Below are 17023 nucleotides of genomic sequence, written 5' to 3'. Positions count from 1 at the left end.
GTCTTAAATGAAATTAAAAAAGTATGAGATTAGAACTATTACATAGCATTTTGAATGAGAAAAAAGAAAAAGTAAGAATTTTATTTCTATTGTAATCTTAGTAGTAGTTTTGGTGGGGGTGATAAAGTGGTTAGTGTATAGAATAGAAAGTTAAGAGTTCAATCCTTGTAAAGTGTAATATTTATCTGTTCAAAAATAAATAAATAAATCTAAGCATCTTGTTTGCCGGTTCAATGGTTCGGCACTCAAATGAAGGTAATAGGTTAACCTATTTTTAAATGGTTTATACATGAGTAACATATTTATTAGACATGTTAATAGGCCGTGTTTGGATTAATATGTTTATTTTTGAGTAATGTTAGGATTTATGTGAGCAAAATGCTTACTTCAGTTGTATAAGTAAATTAGTAAAGATACTAAGATAACAATATAAACATAAATTAATTGGTCTTTAGCGTAGATATATAATGTGTCTGATATATGTGTTCCTACTCATTTGGTCACGGTTAAAGTTTTGTGATGAACAAATATTATAGACTTAGAAGTATGATAGAGGGCGCGTGAGTGACATTGTAAGAAAAGTTATAAAAAATAGTTATAAGTTTTTTTTTCTTATTGTTAATAAATGAATAACAGTATAAAAGTTTCAAGATTTATTGAATTTTAATAATTCTAATTAAAGGTTATGGATGATAATGATCCCAACTGAGTTATTCTTCACTGATGGTCTCAATTTTAAAGAACATGCTCTCAATGACCATTCGTTAAAAAAACTTAACAACGTTAAGTTTTTTCCGAATTTCAAAATGATTTATAAAGTTTTTTTTATCAGACGAAGAATACGGGTTTAACAGCTCGAAATGATTTGATGTTAAAACGAAGATTGAAGCATTTAGTTATGACTTATGAGCATCTCTTGCCCACTCCATGGCATTGGAGTGGTGGTCCGACAGGAGACCAAAGAAACGGTTGAGGATGGGGGTGGGTTGTAGGAGGAAAAAAAAATTTGTTTATAATAAACATAATTTTTGTTTTACTTCCTTAACTTTGAGAAATGACATAATTTGTCAGAAAACTAACAAGGCTAGTCAGCGTTAGAAAAAAGGCTTGGTGAAAAGCCAACATGATGAAGATTAGAATTGACCTATGAAATTTCTTAAGTTGTGAATAATGTCAGCCAATAGACCAAAGTTTAGATTATTCAAATCCGATATCTTTTTTGTTAATTTCAAGAATTAAATGATAAACAACATTTTAATAAAAATAATAAGAAATGATAAATATTCTACTTTTAGAAAAATGTTTCCCATTTAAAAAAGACCCTTTAATTATCTTTGAAGTAAAAAAACAAAAGTTTTAGAAAAAAGAAACTATATGGACTTATAGTTACAAAATATACGTTCATATAAACACTTTTACAAGGGAATTGATGAAAACACCCAATACTAATTGCTTTGTATAGAGGTATTATACACCTTTTGTTTTTAGGTTATGCTTATGCGATAGATGTGATTGATATAGTGCACATTCATGCACTTGAAACACCAAACCATACCTTTAGAAACATCCTTTAGTAATTGATTTGCAGGATATCACTTTTATTAGAAAATGCAATGCCTTTTTAGATATTAAAAGGGAAGGACAGAGTGGGATAATAGGATATTCATGCACTTGAGGCACCTAAGTATACCTAAAAGAAACATGTTTTAGTAATTGCTTTACAGGATATTATTAGAATAGATTAGTGTTGAAATATCCCAAAGTTTTGATCTTTGATAAATAAAAAAATAAATAAATAAACAATCAGTTTTTACTTAATAATAATAATAACTTATAAAAAGAAAATAAATAAAAATATACAATATACACACACACTAAGCACTCGTTTCTCGTGGAGTGCCCACGAGTGTGTTGTTGCCCCATCGACAACATTTGCTCATTCCCTGGCAGAGAGATTATACAAGTGTATGTGGTACACATGTCCGTTAGGAGGCGTATGAATTGATACTAGAATTTATTATAAGGAAGTGGATAACTCATAACGGGTATGCCAACTCGCCATCTTGTGTGATAAACGTGCAAGAGTAGCTACCTGTGTGTTGTTTTAGGTTTGGCTTATGGGTACATCCGTATGGTATGATTTAGTTAACTGAGTTACCTTATCTTATACCTTGAGATCATTTCTAATGATAATTATAATTGTTTGAGCCTATTATTCAGTACTGATCATTTAGTTCATTCCGTAAAACATTTGTATCCAGAGGTTACTTTGGGTGGGGTGAACATAGATGAATAAATTATAAGACTAATATGAAGAGGTTTGTTAGCTATGTATTATCAGATAATTATGTATTTGTGGTTCGAGTTTGAACTATCCTTCAGTTGTATTTCCAACTTTTACATTAATAGAAAACATGTTTTTTTTATGTTTTTTTGTTTTTGAACAACTGTTATAGTGACAAGTAAGCCCATCCGAGTTAGGTTGTTACAAGTATAGTAGTTTAACTTAAAAAAATAAAATAAAAATGGTTGTCATGTTACCATCACATAAATAGAATGCTCTCACTCATATATATTTTTTCCCACTTTTTTTGCGCAATACTTTAACTAGGTAATTAAATAAAAGAAAAAAAAAACAATTACAAACAAAAAGGCTAAAAGTGAAACATGTATGAATGGGATTGGTGAAAAATTGATGGGGGCATTCAATCTCTACGCCTTTGCACCCGTTACTAGAGGTGTGCATGGGTCGGTTTGGAGCGGTTTTGAGCCAAACCCATAACCATAACCGATATGTCGGTTAATGGATAACCATAACCATAACCGATCCGTTATGGTGGCTTCGGTTAATCGGTTTTGAAGGTTAAAGCGAGTCGGTTATGGGTCAGTTAACCATAACCAAAACAATATAATTAAACCTAAAAGTTTGATACCAAATATTAGAAAAAATGACTTGACATAATTCAACAATATATGTAATCCATAATATTAATATCACATGTTGAAAAAATGGCATTATATAATCTAACAATGAAATTTAAGATAATTTGATAACAAAAGTTGAACCGAGCACATCAAAAGGGTATAATCTGACAATATTTTTGTTGAAAATAAATCCCAAACATATTGTTGGTTAAATAAATGGGTCGGTTCGGTTATGGCGGATTTGGAAGTGTTTATAACCAAAACCGACCCACTTTGGCGGTTTTCAAAACTTCATTAAAACCGACTCACCGGTTATGACGGTTATCGGTTAAAATCGGTTCAGTTATGGCGGTTATGGTTCGGTTAACGGTTATGCCGGTTAAAGTGCTCACCCCTACCCGTTACCAACTTAACGGAAGAAGGGGCTCAAGCCCTGCTTAACCCCCTTCCCTCAATAAAGATTAGCGGATGAAATGTGGGTGAGGTGACAAGAGCGTCACCCCACTACACATAGTTTTATAAACTCGTATATTACATAAACAAACAAATATTAAACAATAACTTTTTTTTCATTTTGCAATTCTAAATCTATATTCTATATATTACAAAGAAGTGAAAAGAAAAAAAGTAGGTTGTATTTATAGAATTGTAAAACGTGACGCTAGATACTTATAGTACAAATACAAAAGTATCCGTATTGGGGCATTGCCAACTTGTTTTTTTTCTTTAAAACGCCCCCACCTCGCTATTCGTGGGTAATTTTTGACTCTTTTCCTTTTCCTTTTCCCATCAGACGTTTTCTCCATGACGGTTTTGCTACATGTGAGGGCCAGTCACATTTTTGCAAGCTTTGTAATTAATCGCATCAGCCAATCATAATTTCTCATTTCCATTTTTTTAATTGTTGTTTGTTTAATTACTTAAATTTTATTTAATCATTACAATTTACACCACTAAGTTTTTCACAATCACTACAAATGTGAAATGTGAAATACCTATTGTCTTTATGTATATTAAAAGGAAATTAACAAAGGGTAGAGTCAACTAGTCAAACAAGGATAACTTCATCAAGTCAACATTATGAAGGTGGGACCAAAATCTAGAGCAGATGATTTGGCAGCCACCGAACCTTCTTCCTCACTTCACCCGAATCATCATCTCATTATATGTCTATATATACCTCTTATCAGCCTTAACAATCTCCCAACTCAATATCTATTTATTCACACACCAAATCAATTCTTCTTCTTATTATTATTATTATCATTATTATTCAAACCAATGGAGTTCTCCATGATCAACAACAACACCAACACTTTATTATCAAAGATTGCAACCAACGACGGCCACGGCGAGAACTCGCCTTATTTCGACGGCTGGAAAGCCTACGACGCCAACCCGTTCGACCACCAAAACAACCCGGAAGGCGTAATTCAAATGGGTCTAGCCGAAAACCAACTCTCCTTTGATTTGATCCAACAATGGATTGAATTGAACCCAAGTGCATCCATTTGTACCCCCCAAGGGGCTGCCAGTTTTAAAGTGACAGCCATTTTTCAAGACTATCATGGATTGCCTGAGTTCCGGTCCGCCGTCGCTAATTTCATGAACCGGGTTCGTGCCAACCGTGTCAGGTTCGACCCTGACCGGATTGTCATGAGCGGTGGCGCAACCGGAGCTCATGAGACGTTGGCTTTTTGCTTAGCCAATCCTGGTGAAGCATTTTTGGTCCCCACACCTTATTATCCAGCGTATGTATATTAATTATTTTTTAGAACGACGACTTTCTTATTTTATGCTACTACTTATTATTATTTATTGAATATAATTTGACTTTAATTTGTTGACTTTTTCAGTTTTGATCGAGATTTGAGATGGAGAACCGGAGTCAAGCTTGTATCGGTTGTTTGCGAAAGCTCGAATAACTTTAAGGTTACTCGAGAAGCTCTTGAAACCGCTTATGAGGAAGCGAAATTGGCAAATATTAAGGTTAAGGGGTTGCTTATAACGAACCCGTCTAACCCTTTAGGTACTTTCCTAGACCGGGCGACTTTCAAAGATATTGTGAACTTCATTAATGACAAAAGCATCCACCTCGTGTGTGACGAGATCTATGCCGGCACGGTAACCAATGGTGACGAGTTCGTGAGTATCGCGGAGGTGATAGAGGAAGTGCCAAAATGCAACCTTGATTTGATTCATTTAGTTTATAGTCTTTCTAAAGACATGGGGTTCCCCGGGTTTAGGGTTGGGATAGTGTACTCGTATAATGATAAGGTTGTGAGTATTGCTCGTAAAATGTCGAGCTTTGGGCTTGTTTCGACTCAAACCCAACACTTGCTCGCTTCCATGCTCTCGGATGATAAATTCGTTGAGAATTTTATTTCTGAGAGTCGGATCAGACTGGCACGTAGGCATGATATGTTTACTCGTGGGCTGGGAAAAGTTGGGATTAGGAGCTTGGAAAGCAACGCGGGCTTGTTTATCTGGATGGACTTACGTCGGTTTTTGAAAGAACCCACTTTTGAGTCAGAGATGACGTTCTGGAGAATTATAATTAATGAAATTAAGCTTAATGTGTCACCAGGCCAGTCATTCCATTGCTCTGAGCCTGGATGGTTTCGTGTTTGCTTTGCAAACATGGACGATGAGACCACAATGACCGCGCTATGGAGGATTCAGTCATTCGTGCGAAAGAACAGAAACCTCGAGATCAAGACCAAGAGACAATGTTGGCAGAACAACCAACTTCTAAGGCTATCATCAAGAAGGTTCGACGACATCTTGACTCCTCACCGAATGTCACCTCATTCTCCTCTTGCTTCGCCCCTAGTTCGGGCACAAAATTAGGTTGCAATATACGGTATACCGTATACGGTTGGTGTACTATAAGAGTGATACAAAATATATATAATTGTCAATAAAGTGTGTGACATTGAAATAGATATAATTTGACCCAAAAATAGGGTTTGGGAATATTAGTGTTATGACATAAATATTTGATGCATGACATTACATGACCGGCTTATTGTAATAAATGAAAGTTGATGTATGTGATTGGAAATGTATTATATATAGTTTTAAATAAAATTCAGAATAAGTTCAAAACTGGTATCCTGATTGTTACCTTATTTGGTCCCCATGCTTCATAAACTATACCTATGAGGCTATGAATTAGTCATTTAATATTTTGGGTTAATGTTTAGTTGTATGCAAACTAGGCGTGATAATCGTGTCACGTTGACAAATTGTTATGTTAGTTGACACGTTGATCGTTTAAGGTTGGTGCCTTGGTGGGTTGTATCCCGAACACGACCTAAATATTAATTCGTATTAGAAACATCAAACCCTAGCGTACATATATTTAAAATCGTGTAACTCCAACATGACCCTTTAAATCATTATGTAAACATGTCAAACAGGTTGGCGGGATCAAGCTGTAAACATGTTAATCAAGTTAGTGAATTGTAGTATATGGTTTATATAGGGTGTAAGTGAGTTAACAAGTTGATCTATTTGTTTTAACGGGTTAAGCATGCTAATTCAACCCCAACGTGTTTATTAAACAGGCATAGATATGACAAGTTGACAAACTAAAACTTGTTTATTTTCGTGTCGTGTAAAAATGCGACCGATTCCTTTTAGAGATGTCACTCCTGTCGTTATTTAAATTCATATTATAAAGATTATTTTTCTTAATCAACACAATGAGAGGAAATTACTCCAAACTAGTTATACAAATAATAAAGGAAATAATACTCGTCTCCTTGAGACATTGATGTAACACCCCGACCAAAGGCGGATTATACATCGGGGAACCACATATTGCTTCATTACTCGCGACACTATTGGTGTCAATATTTATTAATACACATTTTATCGCGCACGCGCAGCGGGGAAAATAAAGAACATAAATCAAACATAAATCAATATATTATAAATTATAACATTCAAACATCATTAACTTGTCCTGATACATTTTAATTCTAGGTCCAAAAGTAAAAACGTCCTACGTGTCCACAAGCTCCAAAACAGCTACTGCAAACCTGAACATGTGTTAAAATAAACGTCAAACACTTGCGTGTTGGTGAGAGATCAAGTTTAATACAATACATAGATAACAATAAATCTGCGCGCAACATGTGTATGTCTGGTTTTCAACAAGGGTGTAATCTGATCGGGACCAACTCTAAGAGACAAGACTGCCAGTGCTCACAATTGAGCTCACAAACAAGACTAACTGTGCATGTGTAAACAAAAGAGAAAATCATAAACGAATGTTCTCCCGTGTTCATCTAATGGTACCATGAAAACTGCGGAATAGACCGTCCATACGGTTAATGATCCACACATACAAATAAACAGCCAAGTCTACGTCCTCAACACATGGGATACTGCGCGACTAAAGTTCATAAACAGTTTAAGACTCAAGTTTTGTATGAACACATGAACATCCCAAAGCATTTAAAATAAAAAGGGATTAGATACGAGATAACTCACTTGATAAACGATGCGGTGTAAGATAAAGCAAGAACCAACTTTAAACAAGCACAAGTTAACCTATAAATAAGATTATTGTTTTAATGATCTGTTTTAAGTCTTGATTATAAGTTAGCATAATTAATAAGTAAATTATTATATATAATATATATATTACCGGAAAAGCAGGGAGGAACAAGGAGGAAGACGGCAGGACAACGGCAGAGAGCAAAAAGGGAGGAAGAGATAATAAGAGAGATTAAGTGTTTTGTGTGTGAAGTGTTAGGAAAATATTATTATTACTTATAGAGAAACCCTAGGAGACATAAACCCTAGAAAAAGGGGAAAAGATCTCAAAAAGTAAAAGAAAAGATATCAACGGTAAAAAGTTCTGAAAAGTAAAGATATCAAAAGATATGGCAGCTGCAGGGGGCAAGATAAAGCTGTCAGGGAACAGTAAAAAGCATGGGCGGATCAGATAAAGGTACTGGTCAAGCATGGCAAAAGCAGATCTCAAAAGATAATGTCAGTCACTTTTTCTACCAACCAATGGGGGTTGGTACGCATGCTGCGCCGAAAGTAACTATTCAGACATTAGATAGGTTAGGTCAACAGCACAGAAGATAAGACAACACAAAAGCAAACGGCTAGATTTAAACAGAAGATACAAGGGTTAAGCGCGGGAAGGCTGAGTGCGCGAGCGCGAAGGCTGGCACAACAATCCTTAGCGCACTGCGGGAAGAATCACATCCTTAGCGTGCTGCGTGAACTAGAATTCTAAGCGCATCGCGGGAAGAACATGCATTCTTAGCGCGCTGCGAGAAGAGTTCTCTTCACGCATCGCAGGAACAAGATGTCTTCACGCAGGCTTCCATGTAAGGAGTCTGGCGCGTGGAGCTGCAGACATCCTTAGGCGGGAAGAACCAAAGGACAAGCAAAGAGTTAGAGGGAAACAAGGCTTAAGGGCGGGACGGCGACAAGAGGGAAAAGAAGGCGGAAAGAGAGAAGGAAGGGGGAGGGGACGGCGGAAAGAAAGAGAGAGAAAAAGGCGGGAAGGAAATATATATTTTTATTAAAAGTAAAATATAAGTATAAATAAATATTAAATCATAAAAGAAAGAGATCGGATAAGGGAAACGGGTACCTGGGTCGGGTCGGATCAGGGCAGATGTCACAGTCTCCCCTACTTTAAGAAATTTCGTCCCGAAATTTATCTCGAAGTAGGTTGCGCAGAGAACAGGTGCGGGTACTTGATCTTCATTTGATCTTCCCTTTCCCATGTAAACTCGGCTCCGCGCTTGGACTCCCAGCGAACTTTCACGATAGGGATACGACTGCGCTTGGTTTGCTTAACCTCGCGATCCATAATCTCAACAGGCTTCTCAACGAAATGCATAGATTCATCAACTTGAACTTCATCGAGTGAAATGTGAAGGTTCTCGTCAGCTAAACACTTCTTGAGATTGGATACATGGAACGTTGGATGCACATTACTGAGCGCGGGCGGCAGGTCAAGTCTGTAGGCAACTTTTCCCACACGCGCGAGAATCTTGAATGGACCAACATAACGAGGAGCAAGCTTACCCTTCTTCCCAAAGCGGACAACACCTTTCCAGGGCGACACTTTGAGGAGAACAAGATCACCAACTTGAAATTCGAGAGGCTTTCGCCTACGATCTGCGTAACTCTTCTGTCGGCTTCTGGCAGTCAGCAGATGATCACGGATCTTGGCGATTTTATCGGTTGTCTCTTGAACAAGTTCGGGTCCTGTGATTTGAGTTTCACCCACTTCGCTCCAACAAATCAGGGAGCGGCACTTACGACCGTAAAGTGCTTCAAATGGGGCCATACCGATACTGGAATGATAGCTGTTGTTATAAGAAAACTCGATCAAAGGCAGGTGTGAATCCCAATTACCTCCAAAATCAAGAACACAAGATCGGAGCATATCCTCAAGAGTTTGAATAGTTCGCTCAGACTGTCCGTCAGTCTGAGGATGATATGCAGTACTCATGTCCAAGCGAGTTCCTAGCGCAGATTGGAGAGATTTCCAAAAGCGAGATATAAAACGGCCATCGCGATCGGATATGATGCTCAAAGGAGTACCATGGCGGCAGACGATTTCCTTGACATAAAGCTGCGCGAGATGCTCAACACGGTAGTTTTCACGAATGGGCAGAAAGTGAGCAGATTTAGTCAATCGATCCACTATTACCCAGATGCTATCATGTTTGCTTGCTGTCAAAGGTAACTTGGTAATAAAGTCCATCGCTATACCTTCCCATTTCCACGTAGGAATTTCTGGTTGTTCGAGCAAACCAGATGGGCGTTGGTGTTCAGCTTTAACTTTAGAACAAGTCAGGCACTTAGCTACGAACACAGCAATATCCTTTTTCATACCGGGCCACCAATAAGTTATGCGCAAATCCTTGTACATCTTATCAGCGCCGGGATGAATAGAATACCGAGATTTGTGTGCTTCACTCAGGATATCAGTGCGAAGATTCTCATCAAAGGGAATCCAGATGCGATTGAGATAGCAGAGAATTCCACTCAGATTAGGTACAAAGAGTGCTTCCGCGCCACACGCTAACTCGGCGCGAAGGTTACCGTTACTGATGGATGCGCGCTGCGCGTCACGAATACGCGATTCAAGGTTGCTTTGAATCGGCGCGAAGTGAAGCTGGGTGCGCGGCAAGATACAGTTAAGTTGGCAGGGTTTTCGGCTGAGCGCGTCGGCTACCACATTAGCCTTACCAGGATGATACCGGATCTCACAATCGTAATCGCTGATGAGTTCGTTCCATCGGCGTTGCCTCATGTTAAGTTCCTTTTGATCAAAGATATGCTGAAGGCTTTTATGGTCAGTGTAGAGGATACACTTAGTACCATAAAGGTAGTGTCTCCAGATCTTCAAGGCAAAAACAACTGCACCAAGTTCGAGATCGTGAGTTGTATAATTCTTTTCATGAACCTTGAGTTGCCTTGATGCGTAAGCGATAACCTTGCCTCGTTGCATAAGAACACAACCGAGACCTTGGTTGGATGCATCGCAATACACGACAAAATCATCATTACCCTCAGGTAGCGCAAGAACAGGAGCTTCACACAACAAACGCTTGAGCGTTAGAAAGGCTTCTTCTTGCTTCGAGCCCCAAATATACGGTTTACCTTTGTGCGTCAGAGCTGTTAAAGGCAAAGCGATCTTCGAGAAGTTCGAAATGAATCGCCGGTAGTAACCAGCTAAGCCCAGAAAGGAACGGATCTCAGAAGGAGAGGATGGCGTAATCCAGTTCTTGATTGCTTCAATTTTGGATGGGTCGACATGAATACCCATCTTGTTTACAACATGACCAAGAAACTGTACTTCATCAGACCAGAATTCACACTTGGAAAGCTTAGCATAGAGTTGCTCAGCTTTAAGCTTTTGCAATACCAATCGGAGATGTTGCTCATGCTCGGCCTTGGTCTTAGAATACACCAGAACATCATCGATAAACACAATCACGAATTTATCCAAGAAAGGCCTACACACCCGATTCATTAGATCCATGAAAACGGCGGGTGCGTTGGTTAGACCGAAGGACATGACCAAGAATTCAAAATGGCCATAACGAGTTCGAAAAGCAGTCTTCGGAACATCTTCATCGCGGATGCGCAACTGGTGATAGCCAGAGCGGAGATCAATCTTCGAGAAACAAGAGGCACCTTGGAGTTGATCAAAGAGGTCGTCAATACGCGGTAAGGGATACCGGTTTTTAATGGTGAGTTTGTTCAACTCGCGGTAATCAATACACATGCGAAACGATCCATCTTTCTTTTTAACGAACAACACCGGAGCACCCCAGGGCGAAGAGCTAGGGCGAATGAATCCTTTAGCAGTCAACTCTTGAAGTTGGCTGGCCAATTCTTGCATCTCAGCGGGTGCAAGACGGTAAGGAGATTTAGCTACGGGGGAAGCACCAGGGACAAGATCAATACGGAACTCGACTTCACGAGCGGGAGGGATACCAGGAAGATCATCAGGAAAAACTTCAGGGAAATCACGCACAACAGGGATATCGCGAAGCTTCTTTCCTTCATCGGGTTTAACCACATGGGCTAGAAATGCAATACACTTCTTCCGCATGAGTCTTTGGGCTTCGGCGCAAGACATAAGTTTAAGACCACTGGAGGGTTTTTCGCCGTAAATGTAAAGATCACCATTTTCTCGAGGTAGGCGAATCAATTTCTTGGCGCAAATAACTTCGGCGCGATTATGCGAGAGCCAGTCCATACCAATAATAACATCAAAGCTTCCAAGAGGCATAGGGATGAGATCGATCAGAAAATCGTTTTCGTTAAGGTTAAGCGTACAATCTTTAATCACCGAGTTAATTAAAACAGTTTCACCGTTAGCCAATTCAACTGAAAAATCCTCTTTTAAATCGCTGCGCGGTCGCGCAAGCTTCTGCTCGAAGGCGCGAGAGATAAAACTTCGATCGGCGCCAGTATCAAAAAGTACAGAAGCATAAAATCCGTTAAGCAAAAATGTACCATTAACTACGTCATTATTCGCTTGCGCTTGGTGCGCGGTTATGTTAAAAGCTCGTCCACGCGTCACTTGGTTTGAAATCTGGTTCACCGGATTCGCCTGTGTAATCTGAACTTGTAGTCTCGGGCACGCGTTCCGGAAATGACTGGGATCACCGCAGTTAAAGCACGATCTGGGTCGTGGGTTTTGGTAGGTTGGTTGTGGGTTCTGCGGGTAGACTGGTGGTGTTGGCGCAATTGGATTGGCGGGAAGGACTCTACAGTTCTCAGCAGTGTGACCAGTACGGCCACATCGGTTACAAAGTCGACACGGGGTTTGGGTTGGGTGGTGAAATCTACAGGTTGGGCAAAAGGGATGGTTTCCTGTGTAAGGTTTCTTAGTTGGCGGGGCAGGGAGTGCTGGATTGGTTAAGGCATAGTTGTGGACTATAGGGGGAGTTGGGTAGGCTGATAGTGGGTTAGGCGCGTAAACTGAGGGTTGGTATGCGGGTTGCTGGACAATGGGCGGGTTGGTAAGCGCATAGGCCTTGCGTCTGCGCTTGAGGTTGTTATGGTTTGAGGGTTCAGGTTTGGTTTCTGTTGGTTCAGGGGCAGTCTTGGTGGGTTTGGTCTTCTCAGTTCCCCGCAGGAACAGGGTTCCTGCTCTGACATGGTTGTCGCTGAGCACAGCGGCCAACTTGATGGCGTCAGAGAGGGTTACTGGGTTTCTGGCCCATACAGAATCTTGAATTTCCATGGGGAGACCCCCAAGGAATTTCTCTATGGCTCGGCGGGAAGGGGTAACAAGGTGAGGGACAAGCAGGCTTAGTTCATGGAAGCGCGTCGCGTACTCGCGCGCTTCACCGCTGTATTGCTTCAAGTTCCAAAATTCTTCCTCCAGGCGCTTAACTTCGTTGGGAGGGCAGAATTCTCGCGTAAGAATTTCCTTGAATTCCTCCCATGTCATGCTAGAAGCAGCCTCTGCGCCACGCGCATGAGCTACTCCATTCCACCATGTAAGCGCTCTGGATTCCAGGACACTGGAAGCATATAGGGTTCGTCTTTCTGAGGGGCATTGGGTATGGAGGAAAGTGTTTTCTATTTTCTCAAGCCACTGGAGCATCACGGTGGCTCCTTCAAGACCTGTGAACTTTGGAGGGTTACCCGCATTAAATGTCTTAATGTTATAACTCGAGGTGTTGGTATTGTTTTGGCTCAAAGCTTGGGCTATTGCGGCGGCCATTTCCTGGGAACGTTGCTGTCTACGCATGCGCGAGGCTTCTCTTCTCTGAAATCGGCGAGATAGCGGAGGCATTCTATAAAAGTTTTAATTTTAGTTAATATCTTGGTTTTTATCGCAAAGTTTTAATCTTATAAAGCTTGGTTTCACGGAGTTAGATGCTATCAAAAGTTAAAGTAAATTAAATGACTTTAAATGCAGACTTAAGAAAGGTAACAAACTTGAATCAAGAATCGACAATTCATGTATCACCATGACTTTCCGAATTCCCAATTTTAAAATATACGAGCAAACGAGTATTGGAGATTGACGATTCATGTATCACCATGACTTTTCAATCTTCAATATAAAACATACAAGAAAATGAGCATTGGAGGTTGACAATTCATGTATCACCATGACTTTTCAAGTCTCCAACCTCAGAACATAATCGTAAATGGAAATTGAAAATCAACTATTCATGTATCACCATGACTTTTCGGATTTTCAAACCCAACAAACGAATATGTAAGAAAAATCAATAAAAATCGAAATTCGACAAAAATCGAAATATCGCGAAATAAAACATAAAATCATATACTGCGCAAGTGCGAGCATATTCATAAATAACGAGTAATTAACAATAAGCGCGCAAACATGAGATTTCTCTCATGCGCGAGAAGGGACTCTTAGGTATTCTAGGCCGTTACGTCTAACCACCTATCCTAAAGTCGACGAGCTCTGATACCAATCTGTAACACCCCGACCAAAGGCGGATTATACATCGGGGCGCCACATATTGCTTCATTACTCGCGACACTATTGGTGTCAATATTTATTAATACACATTTTATCGCGCACGCGCAGCGGGGAAAATAAAGAACATAAATCAAACATAAATCAATATATTATAAATTATAACATTCAAACATCATTAACTTGTCCTGATACATTTTAATTCTAGGTCCAAAAGTAAAAACGTCCTACGTGTCCACAAGCTCCAAAACAGCTACTGCAAACCTGAACATGTGTTAAAATAAACGTCAAACACTTGCGTGTTGGTGAGAGATCAAGTTTAATACAATACATAGATAACAATAAATCTGCGCGCAACATGTGTATGTCTGGTTTTCAACAAGGGTGTAATCTGATCGGGACCAACTCTAAGAGACAAGACTGCCAGTGCTCACAATTGAGCTCACAAACAAGACTAACTGTGCATGTGTAAACAAAAGAGAAAATCATAAACGAATGTTCTCCCGTGTTCATCTAATGGTACCATGAAAACTGCGGAATAGACCGTCCATACGGTTAATGATCCACACATACAAATAAACAGCCAAGTCTACGTCCTCAACACATGGGATACTGCGCGACTAAAGTTCATAAACAGTTTAAGACTCAAGTTTTGTATGAACACATGAACATCCCAAAGCATTTAAAATAAAAAGGGATTAGATACGAGATAACTCACTTGATAAACGATGCGGTGTAAGATAAAGCAAGAACCAACTTTAAACAAGCACAAGTTAACCTATAAATAAGATTATTGTTTTAATGATCTGTTTTAAGTCTTGATTATAAGTTAGCATAATTAATAAGTAAATTATTATATATAATATATATATTACCGGAAAAGCAGGGAGGAACAAGGAGGAAGACGGCAGGACAACGGCAGAGAGCAAAAAGGGAGGAAGAGATAATAAGAGAGATTAAGTGTTTTGTGTGTGAAGTGTTAGGAAAATATTATTATTACTTATAGAGAAACCCTAGGAGACATAAACCCTAGAAAAAGGGGAAAAGATCTCAAAAAGTAAAAGAAAAGATATCAACGGTAAAAAGTTCTGAAAAGTAAAGATATCAAAAGATATGGCAGCTGCAGGGGGCAAGATAAAGCTGTCAGGGAACAGTAAAAAGCATGGGCGGATCAGATAAAGGTACTGGTCAAGCATGGCAAAAGCAGATCTCAAAAGATAATGTCAGTCACTTTTTCTACCAACCAATGGGGGTTGGTACGCATGCTGCGCCGAAAGTAACTATTCAGACATTAGATAGGTTAGGTCAACAGCACAGAAGATAAGACAACACAAAAGCAAACGGCTAGATTTAAACAGAAGATACAAGGGTTAAGCGCGGGAAGGCTGAGTGCGCGAGCGCGAAGGCTGGCACAACAATCCTTAGCGCACTTCGGGAAGAATCACATCCTTAGCGTGCTGCGTGAACTAGAATTCTAAGCGCATCGCGGGAAGAACATGCATTCTTAGCGCGCTGCGAGAAGAGTTCTCTTCACGCATCGCAGGAACAAGATGTCTTCACGCAGGCTTCCATGTAAGGAGTCTGGCGCGTGGAGCTGCAGACATCCTTAGGCGGGAAGAACCAAAGGACAAGCAAAGAGTTAGAGGGAAACAAGGCTTAAGGGCGGGACGGCGACAAGAGGGAAAAGAAGGCGGAAAGAGAGAAGGAAGGGGGAGGGGACGGCGGAAAGAAAGAGAGAGAAAAAGGCGGGAAGGAAATATATATTTTTATTAAAAGTAAAATATAAGTATAAATAAATATTAAATCATAAAAGAAAGAGATCGGATAAGGGAAACGGGTACCTGGGTCGGGTCGGATCAGGGCAGATGTCACAATTGACTAGTCTAATTTTTGCAAACTATTTCTCTCATTTTATTTAATAGGTTCACATAAAACGTATATCTAACATGCTGTAAATTGTATATATGGCAAACATTTAAAAAAAATATTTGATAACAATCACCTGACGTATCCTTTAAATTAATATGTGCGAACGCCCATTATGAGACTAGGACCTTCAACTACGTAGAGATAAACACCTTTATTACACGCCTTGAAATAGCTAGGCTAGAAGATCTTAGGTACGGGTTTTTTAAATAGCATACTTGTATTATTATTATTATTATTATTATTATTATTATTATTATTATTATTTTGTAACCACTATTGTCAAAATCGGACTGGATCGGCCTGCTGATTGTGATTTTTACATACATCTTATTTCATCTTAATAATCTTATGTTACATCGTTATTATCATTAATTTATATTATGTTGAAAAGAATCAAAAGTTTTGAAATCAATTATGTTGGTGAACTCTATACAACTATACATATATTTGGGCATAGTTAGGAAAACTGTTTGGGCTGCGAAATTATATGATCACCAAAGTGATGGAAAATATCAAATCTTTTGACTCATCTTTGGAACAAAAATAGATTGTCCTTTTAAGTCTATATTTTGGATTGATTAGTGTAATTTATCGCTTTAATTGTGTTTTTTTTACCTCTAGCATCTTGCTTGTTATGTATTTTATAATGAAAGTTGCCGCTTGAAAAAAAAAATTATAAAATGGGCTAGGCCAGGAGTCGGGTAGGAATTAAGAAACGCTCATTTGCGTCGTAAAATTAGACTGAAGCATAATATATAGAAAAAAAATAACCAAGTCAACTTAACGTTTGCGCGTTGTGACGGGACTGTTAAACGGGAAAAATAGGCATAAAAACGATGAACCACACACACGTTGCAACGTGTTAGCTCGTTAAATTTAGACCGAAATGTTAACAAAAATTTGTAAAAGATGAAAAGTATATGAGATCATAGTTGAAAGTGAAAAATGTTAGGGGCTAACACTAAAAAATGTGACATATTTGTAAACTATGAAAAGTGTTGGCACAAAAAAAAAATCACAACAAAGAGGGTACAACCATATAAGCATGAAGAACAAATTTGGAAACACAATACTCCCACTTTTATCTATAATATAATACATATAAACGAAAACATAAAAATCCTACGTGTCGCGATGTGGTCGCTCCCCCTTTTTTTGGAGTCATCAGATTTGCTTGATTTTAAATTGAGGCTTCTCATGCAT

General features: G+C 39.0%; 1 protein-coding gene across 1 annotated transcript; it reads left to right on the top strand.

Moving 5' to 3' along the window:
* The first annotated feature begins 4170 nt into the window (after positions 1 to 4170).
* On the top strand, positions 4171 to 6039 carry LOC143543218 (1-aminocyclopropane-1-carboxylate synthase-like). The gene is made up of 2 exons (XM_077035590.1): positions 4171 to 4676; positions 4782 to 6039. The coding sequence occupies exons 1-2, from the start codon at positions 4207 to 4209 to the stop codon at positions 5773 to 5775; spliced, it is 1464 nt and encodes a 487-aa protein (XP_076891705.1). The 5' UTR covers positions 4171 to 4206; the 3' UTR covers positions 5776 to 6039.
* The last annotated feature ends 10984 nt before the right edge of the window (positions 6040 to 17023 follow it).

Source organism: Bidens hawaiensis, unplaced genomic scaffold (assembly GCF_021521415.1).
Source record: "Bidens hawaiensis isolate Kalapana, Puna unplaced genomic scaffold, B.hawaiensis_p1.1 tig00013078_1, whole genome shotgun sequence".
NCBI lineage: Eukaryota > Viridiplantae > Streptophyta > Magnoliopsida > Asterales > Asteraceae > Bidens > Bidens hawaiensis.
This window is presented reverse-complemented; position numbering and strand designations above follow the sequence as displayed.

Coding starts and splice junctions, on each gene's coding strand:
- LOC143543218 (XM_077035590.1), top strand. CDS start 4,207: ATGGAGTTCTCCATGATCAACAACAACACCAACACTTTATTATCAAAG. Junction 4,677..4,781: donor CCCACACCTTATTATCCAGC/GTATGTATATTA, acceptor TGACTTTTTCAG/TTTTGATCGAGATTTGAGAT.